This window comes from Marmota monax, unplaced genomic scaffold, assembly GCF_021218885.2.
Source record: "Marmota monax isolate L192 unplaced genomic scaffold, Marmota_monax_Labrador192_F-V1.1 WCK01_AAM20220418_F8-fsc00125, whole genome shotgun sequence".
Lineage (NCBI taxonomy): Eukaryota > Metazoa > Chordata > Mammalia > Rodentia > Sciuridae > Marmota > Marmota monax.
Window position 1 is genome coordinate 10,926,020 of NW_026695235.1, and position 17,179 is coordinate 10,943,198.

General features: G+C 54.4%; 1 protein-coding gene and 1 long non-coding RNA gene across 2 annotated transcripts; one reads left to right on the forward strand and one right to left on the reverse strand.

Moving 5' to 3' along the window:
* Positions 1–3,275: 3,275 nt before the first annotated feature.
* LOC124088972 (uncharacterized) lies at positions 3,276–5,370 on the forward strand. Its single transcript, XR_006850542.1, has 2 exons — positions 3,276–3,404; positions 4,809–5,370. It is a non-coding gene; the product is annotated as an uncharacterized LOC124088972 (long non-coding RNA).
* A 3,104-nt stretch (positions 5,371–8,474) lies between these two features.
* On the reverse strand, positions 8,475–11,269 carry LOC124089188 (trefoil factor 3). Its single transcript, XM_046439174.1, has 3 exons — positions 11,139–11,269; positions 9,867–10,013; positions 8,475–8,667 (listed from the first exon to the last, which is right to left on the reverse strand). The coding sequence occupies exons 1-3, from the start codon at positions 11,218–11,220 to the stop codon at positions 8,654–8,656; spliced, it is 243 nt and encodes an 80-aa protein (XP_046295130.1). The 5' UTR covers positions 11,221–11,269; the 3' UTR covers positions 8,475–8,653.
* Positions 11,270–17,179: the final 5,910 nt, after the last annotated feature.

Here is a 17,179-nt window from a genome sequence, read left to right on the forward strand (position 1 = left end):
GCTTCTTCCTGCTGGGAAAGAGTGGCACCTGGACCCTTGTTAGGGGCACAGGGTTTTACTGAGGTAGTGGTGATTGTCAGGGGTGCCAGGCGATGCTGAGTCCAGACGGCCTAAGTTTGGTGAGGGGTTGGAAGTCCTAAACAGAAGCTGGTTCACAATTGGGTTAGAGATCCTTTGCATCTGGTCTCAAGTAAATCTAATGACTCAGGGGGCAAGCATTTGCCAAAGGCCTATGACAAGGAGAGAGGTCAGGAAAAGGGGTACCCACTGGAGAAGGGGTTACTTAGCTGCCGTCCTTCAGACCCAGTGGCAGAAGGAAGCTGTGAGCCTGAAGGAGACGGAGGTCAAGGGGCATTAGTAACTCAAGTCCCCTTGGTGGTCAGGAATCCGCGCTCCTTCCACGAAGCAGAGTGGAGAGAAGTAGGTGGAAAGTAGAGTCACGTAGACGTTGGGGGAGGCCCCCTTTGCCACAGTGAAGGCTCTGATGAGGGCACCAGGTCAGCCTGCTCAGTGGATGTGTTACTGGGGAGGGGAGCGGCTTCCACAGCCAAGGGTAGAGAGACGGTAGCAGACCCTGCCTGACGACGCCCTCCTGAAGGAAGGAGAGGCCATCTGTGGGCCCTGTGCATGTGGCCTGGAGCAGGGGCCTCCTGTGTGTGGGAGGGGTGTGGAAGGAGCTTCCCCAGAGTCTCAGTGCATGAGTGGGTGAGAGGAGGAGGGGGGAAGAGTCCTGAGGAGCGGGAGGAGGGTAGCAGGGTTTAAAGGTGAGCAGGTGTGGACAGTGAGACTGGATCTCCCACCAGGGAAACCTGTAGAGATCAAAGGTGACAGGGGTAAGGAGTGTAAGCCCTGGTAGGTGAGGAGATCCTTTAGGTGATGGGGAGCCAGGATGGTGAGTGGGGCCCCAAGGTGGGTTTCTTTGAATCCCTAATGAGTAGAGAGGCTTTGGCCAACATTCGTAGGCAAAGGGCCCATTCCAAACAGTAGGTCAAGACCTTGGATAGGAAAGCCACAGGGGCAAAGGTGGCCCTAACATGTCTGAGGACCCCTAGAGCAAATCCCTGCTTTTCAGCCACATGAAGTTGAAGGGGGTGTGTGAGATCAGGGAGACGGGGAGAGAGAGAAAGTTCTGAGGTCATTGTTCTGTGTTGTAGCCAAGGGAAAAGTCAAATTGACACTTTCCCCCTTAGCCTCTTACCAAGCCTGCTGAGTCTGTCCTTTGTGTTTCAATGTCAGTGTGGCCTTGGCTGGGGAGTTGGCTGCCCAGGTCTCCACAAGGTAGGAGGGCCATGGGTCCCTTTTTGTCTAGAAGGGGGGTCTCTGGAGGAATCAGAGCTTTAGTGGCAAGGAGAAGCTGGGTGGGGGAGCAGGAGGAGCTTAGAGTGGGGAAGGAGAAGGTCTGCACATAAGGGATTTCCTCCACTTTCCTGGGCACTTGCCAAAGTCATGAAGATATGAAGGTTGGATTGGTTGAAGGGCCTTCAGATCAGGAGCCAAAGAGAGTAGGCCTAAGTGGGCAAGCGGCAGCTGAGAGGTGAGTCCCATGGGATTTGGGGGTTGCCCATGGCGAGTTGGAGTCTGGGGCTGAGAGAAAGGAGTCACCCACTACCTTCCTAGTCCTGGGCTTTGCCCATAGAGAGGCCTGGCCAGGGCTCTCGTGAGCTCTGCTGAGGAGCTGAGAACCAAGACCCGAGAGTGAAGTGGCCAAGGGGAAGGGATGGTGCTGTGCCAACGTCTAAGTTCTAGAGAGGAGACTTGTCACTGGTGTCTCTAGGGAGTAGACTTGTGAGGAGGGGGAGGGAAATGGCGAAGTCACGCAGGAGTGTGGATGAGAAGGAGAACACTAGGTGAATGGAGGTGGGTGGTCCTGGGCCCTCGGGCCAGGGTCCCAAAGCAGCTCGAATCCCCAGAGGGGAGGTCAAAGTCCATGGGAGAACCTGAGGGACTCACTGGCACCAATGGAAGTAAAGTGGCCCAGGGCGAGTCACACACACCTGGGACAGGAAGGGGTTATGTCAGGAGCCTACAAGGGCCACTCTGCAAGAAGCTCTGAGGCGGATGTGAATGGGCTTGTGGTGTGAGGCCCTAGAAGGACTGGAAACATCCCAGACAGTAGGGTCCACCTTGGACGGGGTAAGGGGAGGCACTGGCAGACGGAATAGGGGACGGTCCTGAGGTCAGGTGGAGGGTCAGGGGAGCGGCAGGCGAGTCTGGAGGGTGTTAGACAAGATCACATGGACATGGCGGGAGGTCCACTTATATGACTGAGTCAGGAATTGAAACTCTTTGGTCTATGTGGTGGGACTTGAAGTATAGGACCCAAGCCTCCAAGCAGGTGAGGGGAGAAGGAAAGCGTAGCCCCCAACTGTGTGAGGATGGCCCTTCCCATAAGGGGAACAGGACACTGTGGAATGACCAAAAAGGAGTGGGTAAAAACTAGAGAGCCCAAGGCACAAACACGGCCGGGTGTCTGTAGGGTTGGCCAGGTTTACCCTCTACCCTGGCAGTCGAGGTCACAGAAGGAGTGGTAGGCCCTCACAACCCCTTGAGGACTGAATGTGTAGCCAGGTGTCTAGGAGGAAGGACACAGGCCCACCTGAAATATGCAGTTACCCTGGGCTCCCGCAGAGTGATGCTAGTGGTCAGGTGATGGGGAGCTGGGCCTCGTCTGTCCTCTGCAGCCAGTCCTAAGAGTTGGAAAGGGGAACCAGAAGAGCTGGCTGACTGGGGCCTGCTATGGGCTCGGGGACAGTCAACAGCCCAGTGTCCCTTCTGATGGCATTTAGGACAAGGGCCCGGAGGCTTGTAAGGCTTAGGACATGGACGAGCCCAGTGACCCATCTGACCACATATAAAACAGGGTCTGGTGGGTGCAGAGAAGACATTCGGCAGAATGGAGGCCCTGGTCCCAGGATGGAATCCAGATTGGGGCTCGGGGATGTTCAGTGTCTATGAGGAGGATGGCCTTAGGCCTGAGCCTAAGCAACTCCATTTTAAAAAACCTGCAGTTCACCAGGCACATTCACAGAGCCCTCCAGTGTGGCCTCAGACACGTTATTCCCCTCACCCTGATAAACAGAGGGAAGCCCCTGGCAGGCTGTGCTCGCCTGATAAGAGGGAAAGGCAAGAAGATCAGGGTGGAGACCATCAGACCAGATGTTTCTGACCCCAGGGTAAATGATGTCACTGAGAAATCCAGTGGTAGCTGATAAGGGGGAGTCAACCCCCACCCCCAATTTAGTATAAATGATAGAACAAACGAACAAGGATTCAGCCAGCCGAAACAAGGATGCCCTCGAGCTGGAGAGCCTGCTGAGGACCTGACGTCCCATCACTGTCATCATTCCCTGAGCCTCCGCCTGATCCTCACTGCTCTCACACTCCACAGCCTCATCTGGACCTTGGTGAGAGCCGCAACGCCTCCCTAAGACCCCCTCCTCAACTGGGCGTCCACTCCACACCAGGAAAAGCCTGCTTTGGTTCCAGACCTGATCCCCATGGTCTGAGTGAGTGTGCATCTGCTGGACATAAAGCCTAAGGCTTGAGACTTTTGAGCTTAGCACGCAGAGGGAATGTCTGTCACGAGCCTGTCATGATTAAGTGCGTTTGCAGTGCTTACAATTAATCTAGAGTTGTTTAATATGAATTAATCATGGCTATTGCAGAGCCTAGCATTAAGGATTGTCATTTTCTTGATTAAGAACCTGTAGACTGGAGTAATTTCAGTGAATAAAGCATTGAAAGGGGCAGAAGTGCGTGGACATTCTTTATTTCTCCTCTTGCCTGCATAAGTCACAATTTTGCCCCCTCGTGATAGTGACCCTCAAAGAGAGGAGAAGGCACAACAGGGAACCTAATCCCTGTTTTTGGCACCAAAATGAATGGAAAGCAAGGAACGAGAAACGGATAAGTGATAAATTAAAGATGGAGACCAGGCAGAGATACACACGAGAGTTTACTTGTCAGAGCTGACAGATAAAGGCCACCTCTCTGTGGGAGAGACAGGCAAAGCAGGCTTGGGATCTGGGACTTTAGGGGGAGGCTCAGGAGTCAGAGCTGGGCGGGTCCTAATGCGGGCAGCTAGGGGTGGGGTTGGTGTGAGGGAGTGGTGAGCCTTTTTCACCAGGTCCTAAACTGACAAGCTAGAACCTACTGCCACATCCTCTGTGGCCAGCAGCCTCCACCCCAGGGCCAAAGGCGCTGGAAGGCAGGGCAGAGCCGGTTCCCGTTGCCCATTTCTCTGCAGGCAGGCAGCTCCCCTGGGTTTCTGCCCGGCTCGGGGATGGGGTCCTTGACCCACAGGGAGGGATCTGCAGCTGCCGGGGGCCAGGCGGAGGAGCAGTGCTGGGGCCAGCTCTGGGTTGAAGGCTAGGAGTCTCTTCTACCCTTCTTCTGGAGTCTGCTGTCCTCGCACACCAGAGGCTGTGCCTTTTGACACCTGCAGTTGGCTCCTGAGGGTGCCCACCCCCCTGCACCTGCACCGAGGCCTGTGGGACCGTCCTTCATAAGCTTCACCTCTGACAGACCAACTCCAGCTGCAAGGTGCTGATAGTCCAGGAACACGACGCAGAGCCGCGTCTCTCTCTTAGTCAGGCTTCTGCCTCTAGGTGGCCCTTTCACTGTGATCCCTCTCCTCAGAGACTGCCAGTAAGATCCCCTCAGCATGGCCCTGTCTTAAAGGCCAGAGAGAGACCCAAAAAGAGGAACAGGGAAGACGGGGATCCCTGAAACCATGCCTGGCACACAGCCACTTTGAAACAGACAGACTTGCACGTGCCAATCTCTCACACTGCCTTTTCCTCTGACAGGCCACCCCCAGCTCCATGGGTGAACAAAACAGAAAGACAGACAGCCAGAAAGGATCCACACACCCAAGGCCAACCAACAGAGGAGAACCTGCAACAGACCAAAAGGGAGTGAAAGTCTCCAGGTCCTGAAGTCCCACTGAGCCCTGACTCCTGCTCCTGTGGCGCCACAGATGTCCCCAAGAGAGAGACCTCACTTGTGGAATCCAGGGTCTCAGTGTGCACACCAGGGGGTTGCTGAAAACTGGGTCCTTGTACCCAATGCCTATCCCTAACAAAGGCACCGTTTTGAGAAAAATGGAAAACAAGTTTTGTGGCTTTGCTCCTTAAGTGACAGTCGCCATCTTAAGAAAGAGTTTCGCTTTCCTGCCCAAGGGCCTTTCTGAGAAAGGTTCCCCCCTCACACCGACCCACCCCCCACCTCCTGCATTACAACCCGCCTGGCTCTCACCCCTGAGCCTGCCCCATGACATTCGTGGAAGCAAGCCTCTATTGCCTCTCTCCACCTATGGAGAGGTGGCCTTTGTTTGTCAGCTGTGACAAGTAAACTCTCCTGTGTATCGCTGCCTGGTCTCTGTCTTTCATTCCTCACTCACCCATCACCCGGTTCCTGACTTTTCTTTCATCTCTGGTCCTAAAGTCTATGATTCTGCTTACCAACAAGAACTGGGGGCTATTAAAGACGGGACTCAAAGGCTACGTTCCACATGTTCTCTGTTGGCATGTCACTCACTTGTTAATTTGGGAGATAGTCATTTCTGAGATCTTCTCGTGCCATCTCCAAACTCTAGATTACTTCATTCCTATGGAGGTGTGGGCTCAGGCTCAGGTAACCCTGCCTAGGGTGGGGAGAAAGGTATTCCTGTTTCTCTTAGGATTAGTTAGTGGGAGAGATTAGGTAGGAGCAGGGAGAGAGGAACAGAAAGAAACATGTCTTTTTTTTTTTTTTCTTGGTGCTGAGTATGGACCCAGGGCTTTGTGCATGAGACAAAAACTCTACCAACTCAGCTATATCCCTAGCCTGAAACATGTCCATTTTAAACATGAGTCCCAGTGCCAGAGCAACAGGGCTATATTCAAAGCACAAAGTGGACACTGTTACATTTCCCCACTGCCAAATTCTACATTCCATTTTTTTGGAAAAATGTTAGACAGCCGCATCTGTCTCGGGTAGATGGTGTCTCTTGATTGCATCCTGGGCACTAGCTGTGTGATCCCCAGAAAGGGGATCAGATGTTCCCACACAGAGCAATCAGATGTGTGGATTCAGGATCTTGGCATGCAAGCCAGGGGACTTACCAAGTGGCCAAGGGTGTCGCGTGTTTCCTGAGTTCACTTTCCTTTTGCTCAAAGTGGAGCAAACTGTACACTCAGGGAGAGCAGGGGGAGTTCCCTGAAGCAAAAGGAGCTTTGGGGATGGCCCCTCAGTCCCTTGCTTTGCTCACAGGTACAGCTCCTCTGGCTCAACCCCAGGCAAACTCACCCATCTCCTAACTCTCCTGCAGTTGGCTCTCCACAAGCTCACCAGCACCTTGCATCCTCAGCAGGGAAGTGGGTTCCCTGGAGAGCCAGGCCTGCCCCAGGAAGCTGGAGGGGGGAGGGGAGGGGAGGGGGAGGGGAGGGGAGGGGGAGGCTGCTCTCAACTCCCATCTGGGTTGCCAAACTTGTTAGTGAAGGCCCAGCCAGTTTTCCCTGATGCCAATCCAAAGACGAGGACACAGGTTTTAGAAAAAGGAAATAGAGGCTTTATTGCTTTGCTAGCAAAGGAGAAATACAGGGAAATCCTGTCTCAGAGCTGTGATCTGTCCCCCAGCCACAGCAGTGGACTTTGAAAGAGGTGATTCAAAGCCTACATTTGGAAAAAGTGCTCTCTGTTGCAGTTGTAATTCACTTGTTAATTGGGAGATAGTCATTTCTGGGATGTTCTGGTGACCATCCCCAAAGTCTGGATTACTGCTTTCCTATAGGGATATGGGCTCAGGGACGGATAACTCTACCTAGGGTGGGGAAGAAAGGTGACCCTGTTTCCCCTGGGATTAGGGAAGGGAGAGATTAGGGAGGAGGAGCAAGAGAGGGAGAGAAAGAAACAGGTCCATTCTAAAAACCAGCAGCAGTGGCTGAGCAGCAAGGGCCAAGTCCAAGCCTAAAGTGGACCCTGTTACAGTAGCAAACTCAATGCACACACAGAGTAGTGAGAGAAACTTCTAGAACCTGTGTGAGCCATGGTGCTAGCTCAGCTGGGGACAAGCTCACTGGAGAGGTGGAGCAGCTCTGTGGGGGAGGAGGAGGGCTCTGCCCAGCTGCAGGCTCTGGGTGGCACTGAGTCACTGTCAGGGGAACAGAGGGAAGCACAAGAGACCAAGGCCAGGTAGAGCACAGCACAGGGGGCACCTGAGCCCAGGTCAGGGAGGGCAGTCCTGGCACAGCAGGTGCAGGTAAGGGGGGCTTTGGAGACACAGGTGGTCAGTTTCCCATGACAGATGTCTTGCTGGAGGGCGAGGGGTGAGGGCACATGCAGGTCAGGGAGGGAAGTCAACAGAGCTCAGGCTCCTGACCCAGCCCAGGGGTCTCAGCAGCTGTGAGGCCTGAGGCTGGGCCCAGGGCCAGGGAAACTTCACATCCCTGCAGCTGTGATCGGGCTCAGCCTCAGGGCTGGGCAATCTGTGAGGAGAGGGGGACAGGACCCAGGCAGCAACATGGCCAGGCGAGCACGGCTGCAGCCCTCCTCAAGTGCAGGGCAGGCCTTTGGTGCACGCCCAGGTGCTGGGGTCCCTTCAGGTCAGACAGGTGGCCCCACAGACCATTATGAAGGGACAGGAAGGTTTTGGATCCTAAGACCAGGACTTCCTGACATCGTCCTCTCAGTCCCAGCCGTAGGACAAGTACCTGAAGAGAGATCCCCCCTCAGAGGCCAAAGGCAGTTCTGTGGCACTTCTAGGGAGTGGGAGGGCAAGGTCAGGGTCCCAGCACAGGGTCAGAATGAAGGCTGCTGCCTAGGGCCCCAGTGTCTCCTTCCCAGGGGGAGGACACCTAGCAACCCCACCCTGTGGGCAGAGGTGACTTCTGGCCTTTGCACCATGACAGGGCAGATGCCCCTTAGGACAGTCCCCATGGGGGCCGAGTGTTGGCGAACCCTGGGCACACTTGGGGCCTTCTCAGGGTGAGTGCAGAGCCAGGCTGCCCCAGGGAGGGCGGGCGACAGCCTCCCCTGCAGAAGCCGGTACACTGAATGGGACAGGAGGTCAGTGACACTCGTTGACTGGTGCATACAGAAGACCCGCGTTCATGAAAGAGAAAAGGAAAGAAGGTCATCTGAAGGGTCTCGGGGTTAAACTTGACCTGCCAACAAATACAAGAAGCTCCCATTTGTGAGGGGACTTCCTGACTTCTGTCTTCCCCAAGAAAGGCAGGCACAGCTTTTTAAAAACTTGCATGTGACATGGTTTTCAGAACTTAGGAGGAAGGAGCCAAGTGAAGGTCCCCTGGCCTCCTTCATGTGGGCAGCTACTGAGGGCAGCAGCCAAGGCGTCGCAGCTCCTCGTTCTATCTGCCTGCCAGGGCCTGGGGCAGACCAGTCCTGGGAGACCCCTGATTACTCCCAGCCCACCCCACCCATGGGTGCCAGGAGACAGCCTGGCAAGGGGGCAGAGAGGAACACAGGGCAGAGGCTTGGCATGAAGAACGGTCCTCATGCTGAGCATGAGAGCTTTATTCATTAGACAGCAGACCCTGGACACGAGTGTTCAGCTGACGCACTTGCCCAGAGCAGGGGGAGCCGTGATGAGCAGCCCCCTCCGCCAGCCACCATCCACAGGCAGGTGCCATCCCAGGCCGCAGAGAGCAGAGCTTCAGAACGTGCATTCTGGGGACAAAGCACAGGCGTTAGGGTGAGCGGTGCCATCTCCACCCACCCTGCCCAGCCTGGATGCCAAGGCAGGGTGGTCTCCAAGGCAGCGCCTCTCCGAAGCCTCCCCCGGGTCTCCAGGGAAACACGGAGTGTCCCCACAGCCTGTGAGGACAGCTGCCTATCCCATGGAGGGTCACTATGGGAAATAACTGGACCCAGGTCATCAGGGCAATGGAGAAGTGAGGTGCGCCTTGGCAGGACCCCTGGCCAGCACTCAAAGAAGAGGAGGAGTCCCCAGAGGGCAGGCAGAGGAAGGTGGACAGCCAGCAGGGGCTTGGCCAGCTCCCTGGCGGGTCTCAAGCCTTCTGCAGCCCTCCCCCCTGGCTGTGCTCAGGACGGGAGGCAAACACCATCCTTGGTCAGAGGCTGCAGCAGCTGGAGCTCAGCCTCCTCCTGCCAAGGACAAAGCCAAGTCTGGCCCCTTGGCTCTGACTCCAGGAAGGTGCTTCTGGAAGGCAGGTCCTTCTGAGAAGGTGAGCTGGCCCCTGGGAGGCCAGATGGCTCTGAGCAGACAGGCACTCCCAAGACCTGGTGGGGTGGGGCCCAGATGGAGTCAGGATGGCAAACCACCTGTGCTCACGCCATCTGTGCTTGGCTCAGGCACAGGGCCCCTCCCAGAGCAAGAGGGGGCTGTGCTGCACCCCCACTGACCCCTGCTCCACTGAGGGAGGAGGGAGGAGAGGCACACCCAGTGGGCAGTCAGTAGCAGGTTGGGGTGCAGGGAGGCACCAGGGCACCACACCAGCATGGCCACCAGCTGCTGTGAGCAAGTCACAGATGACAGGGACCCTGGGTGCTTGGTTTGCAGAAAATAGCTCAGCATTCCACACCTGCATATCTCCCCATTCACTGTGGGTCAGTTTAATCTGGTTCCTTCCACAGGATTCCTTAACCTAGAACATGTTTTAACAGCGTCCCTCTTATGTATTATATAGAAAGGGGACAAATGGGACCAGCCAGTGGCTACCAGCTGCCCTCAGCAGAGGGCCCCTGATAAGAGGCTCTACACACAGATAGTCACAGTGACAGTGCTGGTTGTCCTGCCCAAGCCCAGGCAGGTGGGCCTTCCTGGGGGTCTTCATGTCTCCACTAGGGCCCAGGAAGGATGGGAGCCTTGAGACACCAGGCACCTGTGGTCACATGCTGGGCCTTACCTGCCTCCTGCAGAGGCTTGAAGCACCAGGGCACCCCTCGTATGCTGGAGTCAAAGCAGCAGCCGCGGTTATTGCAGTCCTCCTTGCCAATGGCAGGGTAGCCGCAGTCCACTCTCTCATTGCCCGGGATGGCACACTGTTGTCCCGCTGCCCAAACAACACCAGGTCAGTGCCAGAGCCCCCAGGGCTTGGGGCCAGGTGTTTGCCTCAGTTTGAAGTTCACATCCTCCCTTAGCCCACTCCTGAGCTCAGAGATGGCGCCTCCCTGCCCCTGGGAGCATGGGCTTTCCCCAGGAATGAAGGACCTGGGCTGTTGAAGGCCACACCCAGGGACCCAGTGTTGCCCTGGTGGGGCATGCTCCCTTCACCTTGTCAGGAAGTCTGGGTACCTCCATCAGGCCCTGGGGGAATCCGGGTCCCCAGAGCCGAGACCAGGCTCCCTCTTTTTTTGAGCAGCAACACCTGCCCCTTGTCTAGAAATGGCTGTGTGCAGGACATGCCCTGTCCTTGGGGAAGTCAGCCAGGTGCTGGTGCTGTAGCTGCCCCTCGGCACCCGCCACCCCACAGCGTCTGCTTGTCATGACATGGCTGCACCTTGGGCTCCGACACTCAGCATCCCGATTCCTGCAGGGCTGTATCCATGTGCCTAAAGGTCCACCTGGTGCCATGACAACTAGATTCTTCCTTGAGGAAATGGAGCACGTGGGAAAGTCCCAGGCCAGCCCGCAGCCTCTACTCCAGTGCTTCCTGGGGCCTTGCACGTTGCAATCCCTGGCAATCTCTGAAATCCACCAGGGCCTGGCTCCACCCTGAGACGGTCTTACAGGAGGAGCTGACCAGCCCCCAGGTGACCCTGGTGGACCAGTCCCTTCCTCGTCTCTTTTGTCAACTGCCAGCATGTTGGGCAAAGTCCTATGGTGTGATCAGAAACCTCTGGTGAAGAAGGCACCGGGGCAGGAGTTGGGTGCCAGCTGCCCCCCAGGGCAAGCCTGGGTGCAATCGAGTTTTCAAGCCTGACCCGCAGGGAGGCTGCCTTAGAGATGCTGACTCTTGAGCTTCAGTTTCCTGAGTGTGACACAGGGACAATAAGTCCCTCTATGTGGGGCTGCTGCAAGAACAGGTCTGTATCTGACAAATGGTGATCACTAAGTTGACGTGGAGTAGAAGCACGAGGGTTTCTCAACTCTGGAGCCCACAGAAGGGCACCCCGCCTGCAAGTCTCTCCCTCTCTTGTGTCCCCACCCTGCCATCGGAGACCAGAGTGGTACTCACACAGACCGATGTACTCCTCAGCCCAGCCAGAGGACCCCAGGGCCAGGACCAGCAGCAGCAGCCAAAGCGCTCTGGCCTCCATGACAGTGGGCGTCTTGAGGACCACACACAGGATGTGTCATTGCACAAGAACGGCCCATTTATACCCCTGTGTGTGCACAGTTTTCTGGGTTGTTTGCCTTGGGGAGGGCTCTCCAGGGCCCAGCTCCACCCCCCTTTCTTTCCCCTGCCCAAACCACCAGATGCTCGCTGCCCTGAAGGGAGGGCCACTCGGGTGGACACTGCTCTGGGGCTGATGCTCCTCCATCCAGGAGGCAGGAGCCAGGTTGGGGCATCTCAGCTGCAGGAAGGGAGGAGGGCTCAGCGTGGGGCTGGAGGGCTCCCTCTACCAGCACTGGGTCCCTGACACTAAGGCTGCCAGCCTTAGCCACCAGGCCAGGAGCCATGCAGAAGGGCCCTGCCCACCAACAGGCCCCTGAATCCGGAGCTTGAAAGCAGGCAGCAGCTGAGTCAGGTTCTTACATCTTCCCAGGAGTCTAGAAAGGTGGGTTTTTTGTTTTGTTTTGTTTTGTTTTGTTTTGTTTTGCTTTTTTCTATCAAAACCTGTTTCACTCTTAACTACATGTTAATAAATGTAGGAATACCCTTAAACTATGCATTTAAATAAAGAGATACATAAACTTGGTTTCAAAATCAAATAATAGAAGAGACCCTTCCTGCCCAGAAACATCTATTTCTAACACCTACAATCTCTGGATCTAAGCACATAAGCACCAGATGGGCAACTCGGGGACACCTGTCCACTGAGCCATATCCTCAGCCCTATTTTTTGTATGTATCTTTTTTTTTTTTTAATTTAGAGACAGAGTCTAACTGAGTTGCTTATTGCCTCACTTTTGTTGGGACTGGCTTGAACCCGTGATCCTCCTGCCTCAGCCTCCAAAGCTGCTGGGATTACAGCCGTGTGCCACCACACCTGTCCTAAGCACATTTTTATCACAAATGTACATCTTTTCCCAGAATTCTTTTTCTTTCCCTTCCCTTTTTTTCCTTATTCTTCTTTCTCTTTTTCTCCTCCTCCTCCTCCTTCTTCTTTCCCTCCCTCCTCTCCCTCTCTTCCTCCTCCTTTTCTTCCTCCCCTCCTCTCCTCCTTCTACAGAAGTGCTAACCCTGGAAACTGACTTATAGCAGCACACCTAGATGAGCTGGAGAGACCTAAACCTGAGACACAGGCTCAACCTGCATGAGCCATGAAGACCTTGCCCCCTCTGGCAGACCAGTCCCCTCTGCAGGGCCCAGGTTGCCAACCCCAGCTCTCAGGAAGAGGGGGCTGTGGGGAGCAGGGGCTGATCTCAGTCCCAGGCCCTTTTGATACTGGTGACCACCAGGTCCCCTCTGTCTTTGCTGAGGTGCTGTGATGACATTTGAGGCTCTTGCAGGGAACCCTCCTGGAAATCCCTGGGCACATTCTGTGCATCACGCCACCACACGGGCATGTTTGACTGACCCCCTTATTTGAGTGGTGGGGGTGTTGGTGGGCAGGGGTCTCTGCAGAGCTGTCCTTCTCTGAGGGCCAGGCTGGGTGCTTCCTGGGAATTGGGATGTGTGCTGTCAGGGGACATGTTCCTGTGTCAAGGAGCCCTCCACAGTGGACTGAGGTGACAGCCACACCTGGCTTGCTCCTGCTGTGAAGGCCCTGAGGAGGACCATGAGAGCCAGCTGCATCGTTCCCAGGCACTTGCTTTTCTGCAAAGGGACAGCTGACCCTGGGTGTCCATAATGTGACACACTAGGCTCTGACAGGAGTGACAGATCTGACGACTGTGGCCCAGGTAGGCATGGGCAGAGTTGAGCTGCATCAGGTGGACAATTGGGTCCTCAGAGGAAGGGGTCTTGGGCTAGCCCCAGGCCCTGGAGAGCTGGAGGTCTGTGGGCAGAGACCCTGCATGTGAGGTCCCCACCTTCTGTTCTCACGAGCACCCTGCCCAGGGACCACAGGCTTGAGCAGGGGACGATGGTGGGGCGAGGGCACCACCCACCCCACTTCCACTCCTGCACCCTCTCTGCCTCCCTGGCCCCCAGGGGAGGCCAAGTTCCAGGAGTTAAGTAGAACCAGGGCCACTGCCCTAGAGCCCCACCCTGACAGCTGGCTGCTTGTGGCGCCAGCACCAGGTAAGCAAGCCCCCGCCTCTCTCCCCCCCTCCCATCCCTACAGAGTCACCCAGCATGTGCAGAGAGGACTGTCTGCGACCCTCCCCTGCCTACTCCTCCCACCCCACATCTTGCATGCTGCTGTTCGAGGGCAGGCTGGGCCTCCTGCATGGGTTGGAGAAGCAGCAGTCTGGCCCTGGTGCGGGGTCTGCAAACTCCCACCTCTGGAACTCATCATCACTGGCACATATGTAACAAGGACAGACTGACCATGGACCAGGCACTCAGCCTACAGACGCTGGAGCCTCGGGACCCCAGGCAGAGCCCTAAGAGCCCACAACCCAGTGAGGAAGAACCAGTCTGGAGGAATGAATGGTGGTGCAGTATGGCAAGAGCTGGCAGCACGGGTGACATCCTACCGGGGGGTTGAGGGACGGATAGGAGTCCACCAGATGGGGGGGGGATCAGAAGGGCATTCCAGACATGGCCACAGCTGCCTGCTTGCACTTGTCCCTCTTGTGGCGTGGACAGGGCTGGATGCTCCATGTTACCTGTCCATTCTCTAGTGCTGTCACTCTCTGTTACTGGAACCGGCAGAGCCAGGCGGAGGAGGAAGGTGCACAGTCAGGGCAACACCCCTCTGGAGCTCTTGCTGACCAGCTGTCACCTGCTCTGCAGACACCCTGGGCATGGCCCTGCCTCTGCTCAGAGCTCCCTCCTGCCTCCCAGAGAGAAACTTCCAGACCTTCCTGAGTGCTCAGGACCAGAATGTGCATGTTCTGGGAGACAAACACAGCAGCTGCTCAGGGGAACACCTGTCTTTTGGCACATGGCCTGTGGGGACCAGGAACCATGTGGGCTAGGAACCATGCAAAAGGGGGCCTCCTCACTGGGCCATGTCCACCCACCTTGGGAAGACACATGAAGCCCCAGTGTTCAGGGACAACAAGGTCCAGCTCAGGGAACACTTGGTGATGCTCTCACCAGTCTGTGGACCACCACAGTGACCCTAAGCTCAGAGCTGCCACAGCAGACGGTGTTGAAGAGTCAGGAATGGCGCGGCTGCCGGCGCGGGCTCATCCCCACTAGGAGCAGGGACCTGGGCTGAGGGCAGGGAGGGCTGAGGGGCAGAGCACCAGCACCCCTTCCTGGACCACAGCTTCCTGGGCCGGCACCGCACTCTCTGGCTCCTATCCCACGTGCTGCCCGGGGGGGGGGGGGGCGGTTGGGATTCCTTGACTGCACCTCCTCTGACTCTGGTTCTGCTCCCAACACTCATTCATCACTCTTTGCCTTCTCATAAATGTGGCAGTGTCTTTGGTTCCTGAGACAAGGTCTCTTCACGACTCAATGTCTCTCCGGTGCCAGGTCTAGGATGGCTGATGGTTCTCCTGCGCTCCGCAGCCTGTTTCTGCTTCCTAGACCTGCCTGGACCCGCCCCTAGGAGGCAGGCAGGTCCTGAGGGCTCATTCTGGTGCTTGCTAGATGTTAGATTCTCCAGAGGCAGATCCCAGACTCCTGTGACCTCCAACTATGGTGGCATGTGCCAAGCTCTCTTGTGGTACCACTAGGATATTTCTCACTAGAAGTGACCAGAGGTAGTCACATCTCCCTTGGAGCAAGATGGCAGTGGGGGAACTCACAGCACATCAACAGATCTCTTGAAAAATTCTCACAGATCATGGTCTCCAAAATTCACTTTCCTTGAGCCTTTTATAAGTTTCAGTTAGGTAAAATATTTAGGGTTCATCTAACCATCCATAACTAGATTGTTTTTCTGATCTGTCACCTGACTATGAAGTGTGGTGTCTGCTGACGTCTCAGCTAAGCCACACACTGTCGCCTCACTGCACTGAGAATATGTGAGGCACAACCAAAATAGAACTGTATTTACTCACTGGATTTTGCATTTAGAAATGAGACCCAAAGGAAGAAGTTATAAATGTGATTTCTTGAGAGCCTCTTGTGGGCAGATTATGTGACAGGCTCTGTAAAGGAGGCAAATAACGTTCCCAGTTCCAACACATGAGCGTCTTAGTATAGCGGAAAGCTGGATATGAACACAAAGTATCTACTGAACTGAGGGAGCTGAGAGAAGAGCCAGTGAGTGGGGAAAGTGGCTGGATATCAGCCTTGTTCCGGGCAACGTGGCCGTTTTTGAGGTTCTTAAGGTGGGATTGCAATAAGTCACTGAGTCGATCTTAAAACAGAAGATGGGAACTTGATTCACCAGTTGGCAGTCTGTGTTCACCAGCTGCTGGGCCAAGGGAGAGGCTGCAAGTCTACACCTTTCGACCCCCTCCTGGGGTTTGTACTCAAACATTAGTTTGTACTCAACTAATGGTTATAGTCCAAAACCATTTTAAAGCACAAGTGTCTGTTGCTATGATTCAAAACCATAAACCAACGTCACGAGATCTAAAACCATGAGCAGAACAGTGAGTGGAATGGTCACTAACATCTAGATAATCAACCTCTGACAGGGTACATTGTCCAAGAAAAGTGGGAAACAAATAGAGAGCACTTTTGCACTGTATAAGAATTGCCATTCTGTGCTTCCAAACATGCTGTGCCAAGCAACTGTTGGTGGGCACAGAGGTGGGCTTTCCATGGAAGAAGCATTTCTTATATGACGTGGAGTCTCGGGGAAAAATGGAGTCGGTTTGGTCCTTGTCCAAAAAGCCTGGCCCATAACATAAAGAAACCCATACTGTTTCAAAAGGAGGGAGTAGAAGTGCTTCTCGATACAGGAATAAATTAAAGAAATATTATATACCTGATAAAGAAGTGATTGTACTTCATTGATATGGACTCCAAAAGCTAAATACAAGATACAAATTGAAAATGCAACATAGCATTTTTTTTTAAATACACATTCTTTTTTTTTAGAGAGAGAGAGAGAGAGAATTTTTAATATTTATTTATTTTTTTTAGTTCTCGGAGGACACAACATCTTTGTTTGTATGTGGTGCTGAGGATCGAACCCCGGGCCGCACGCATGACAGGCGAGCGCGCTACTGCTTGAGCCACATCCCCAGCCCCGCAACATAGCATTTCTGATTATCATGATTATTTTCTTTCATTTCTTTTAATACTGGAATGGAACCCAGAAGGACTTAACCACCGAGCCATATCCCACACCCTTTTCTTTATTTTTTATTTTGAGACAGGGTCTCACTAAGTAGCTTAAGGCCTCACTAATATGCCGAGGCTGGTCTAGAACTTGTGATTATCCTGCTTCGGCCTCCTTAGTCACTGGGATTGTTACTGAAAGTTCCATCCTCCCCTGGTGCCTATTCAATAAAGGAGGACATGGTTTTGAGAAAAAAGAAAAAGGTTTATTGCTTTCCTAGCAAAGGAGAAACAGGGGACTCCTGTCCCAAAGGCTGTGATTCTGCCCATCCAGGAAATGGGGCGGGGGGACTGTAAAAGAAGTGATTCAAAGGCTACATACAGTTCATGTGTTCTCTGTTCAGTTTGTAATTCACTTGTTAATCGGGAGATAGTCATTTCTGAGATCTACTGGTGCCATTCCCAAAGTCTGGATTACTCCATTCCTCTGGTAGGTGAGTGCTCAGGGACAGATACCTCTGCCTAGGATGAAAAATAAAGGTAATCCTGTTTCCCCTGGAATAGGGAGGAGCGGGGAGAGAGGAAGGAAAGAAACATGTCTTTTAAAAGTAAGTGGCAGAGAAGCCAGGGCTATATTCAAAGCCTAATGTCAAATTCTACATTCCGTTTCTATGGAAAATGGGTACAACATTTCCAAGCTGCTTCCAGCTAGAGAGGGTGAAGTTGGGGGAAGTGACTCAAAGTCCTTGTTCTCTGTCAGGTGGGGCAAAGACAGTTAAGGGATTCAGCATCAGAACAGGTCTGAGGTCCACAGTGAC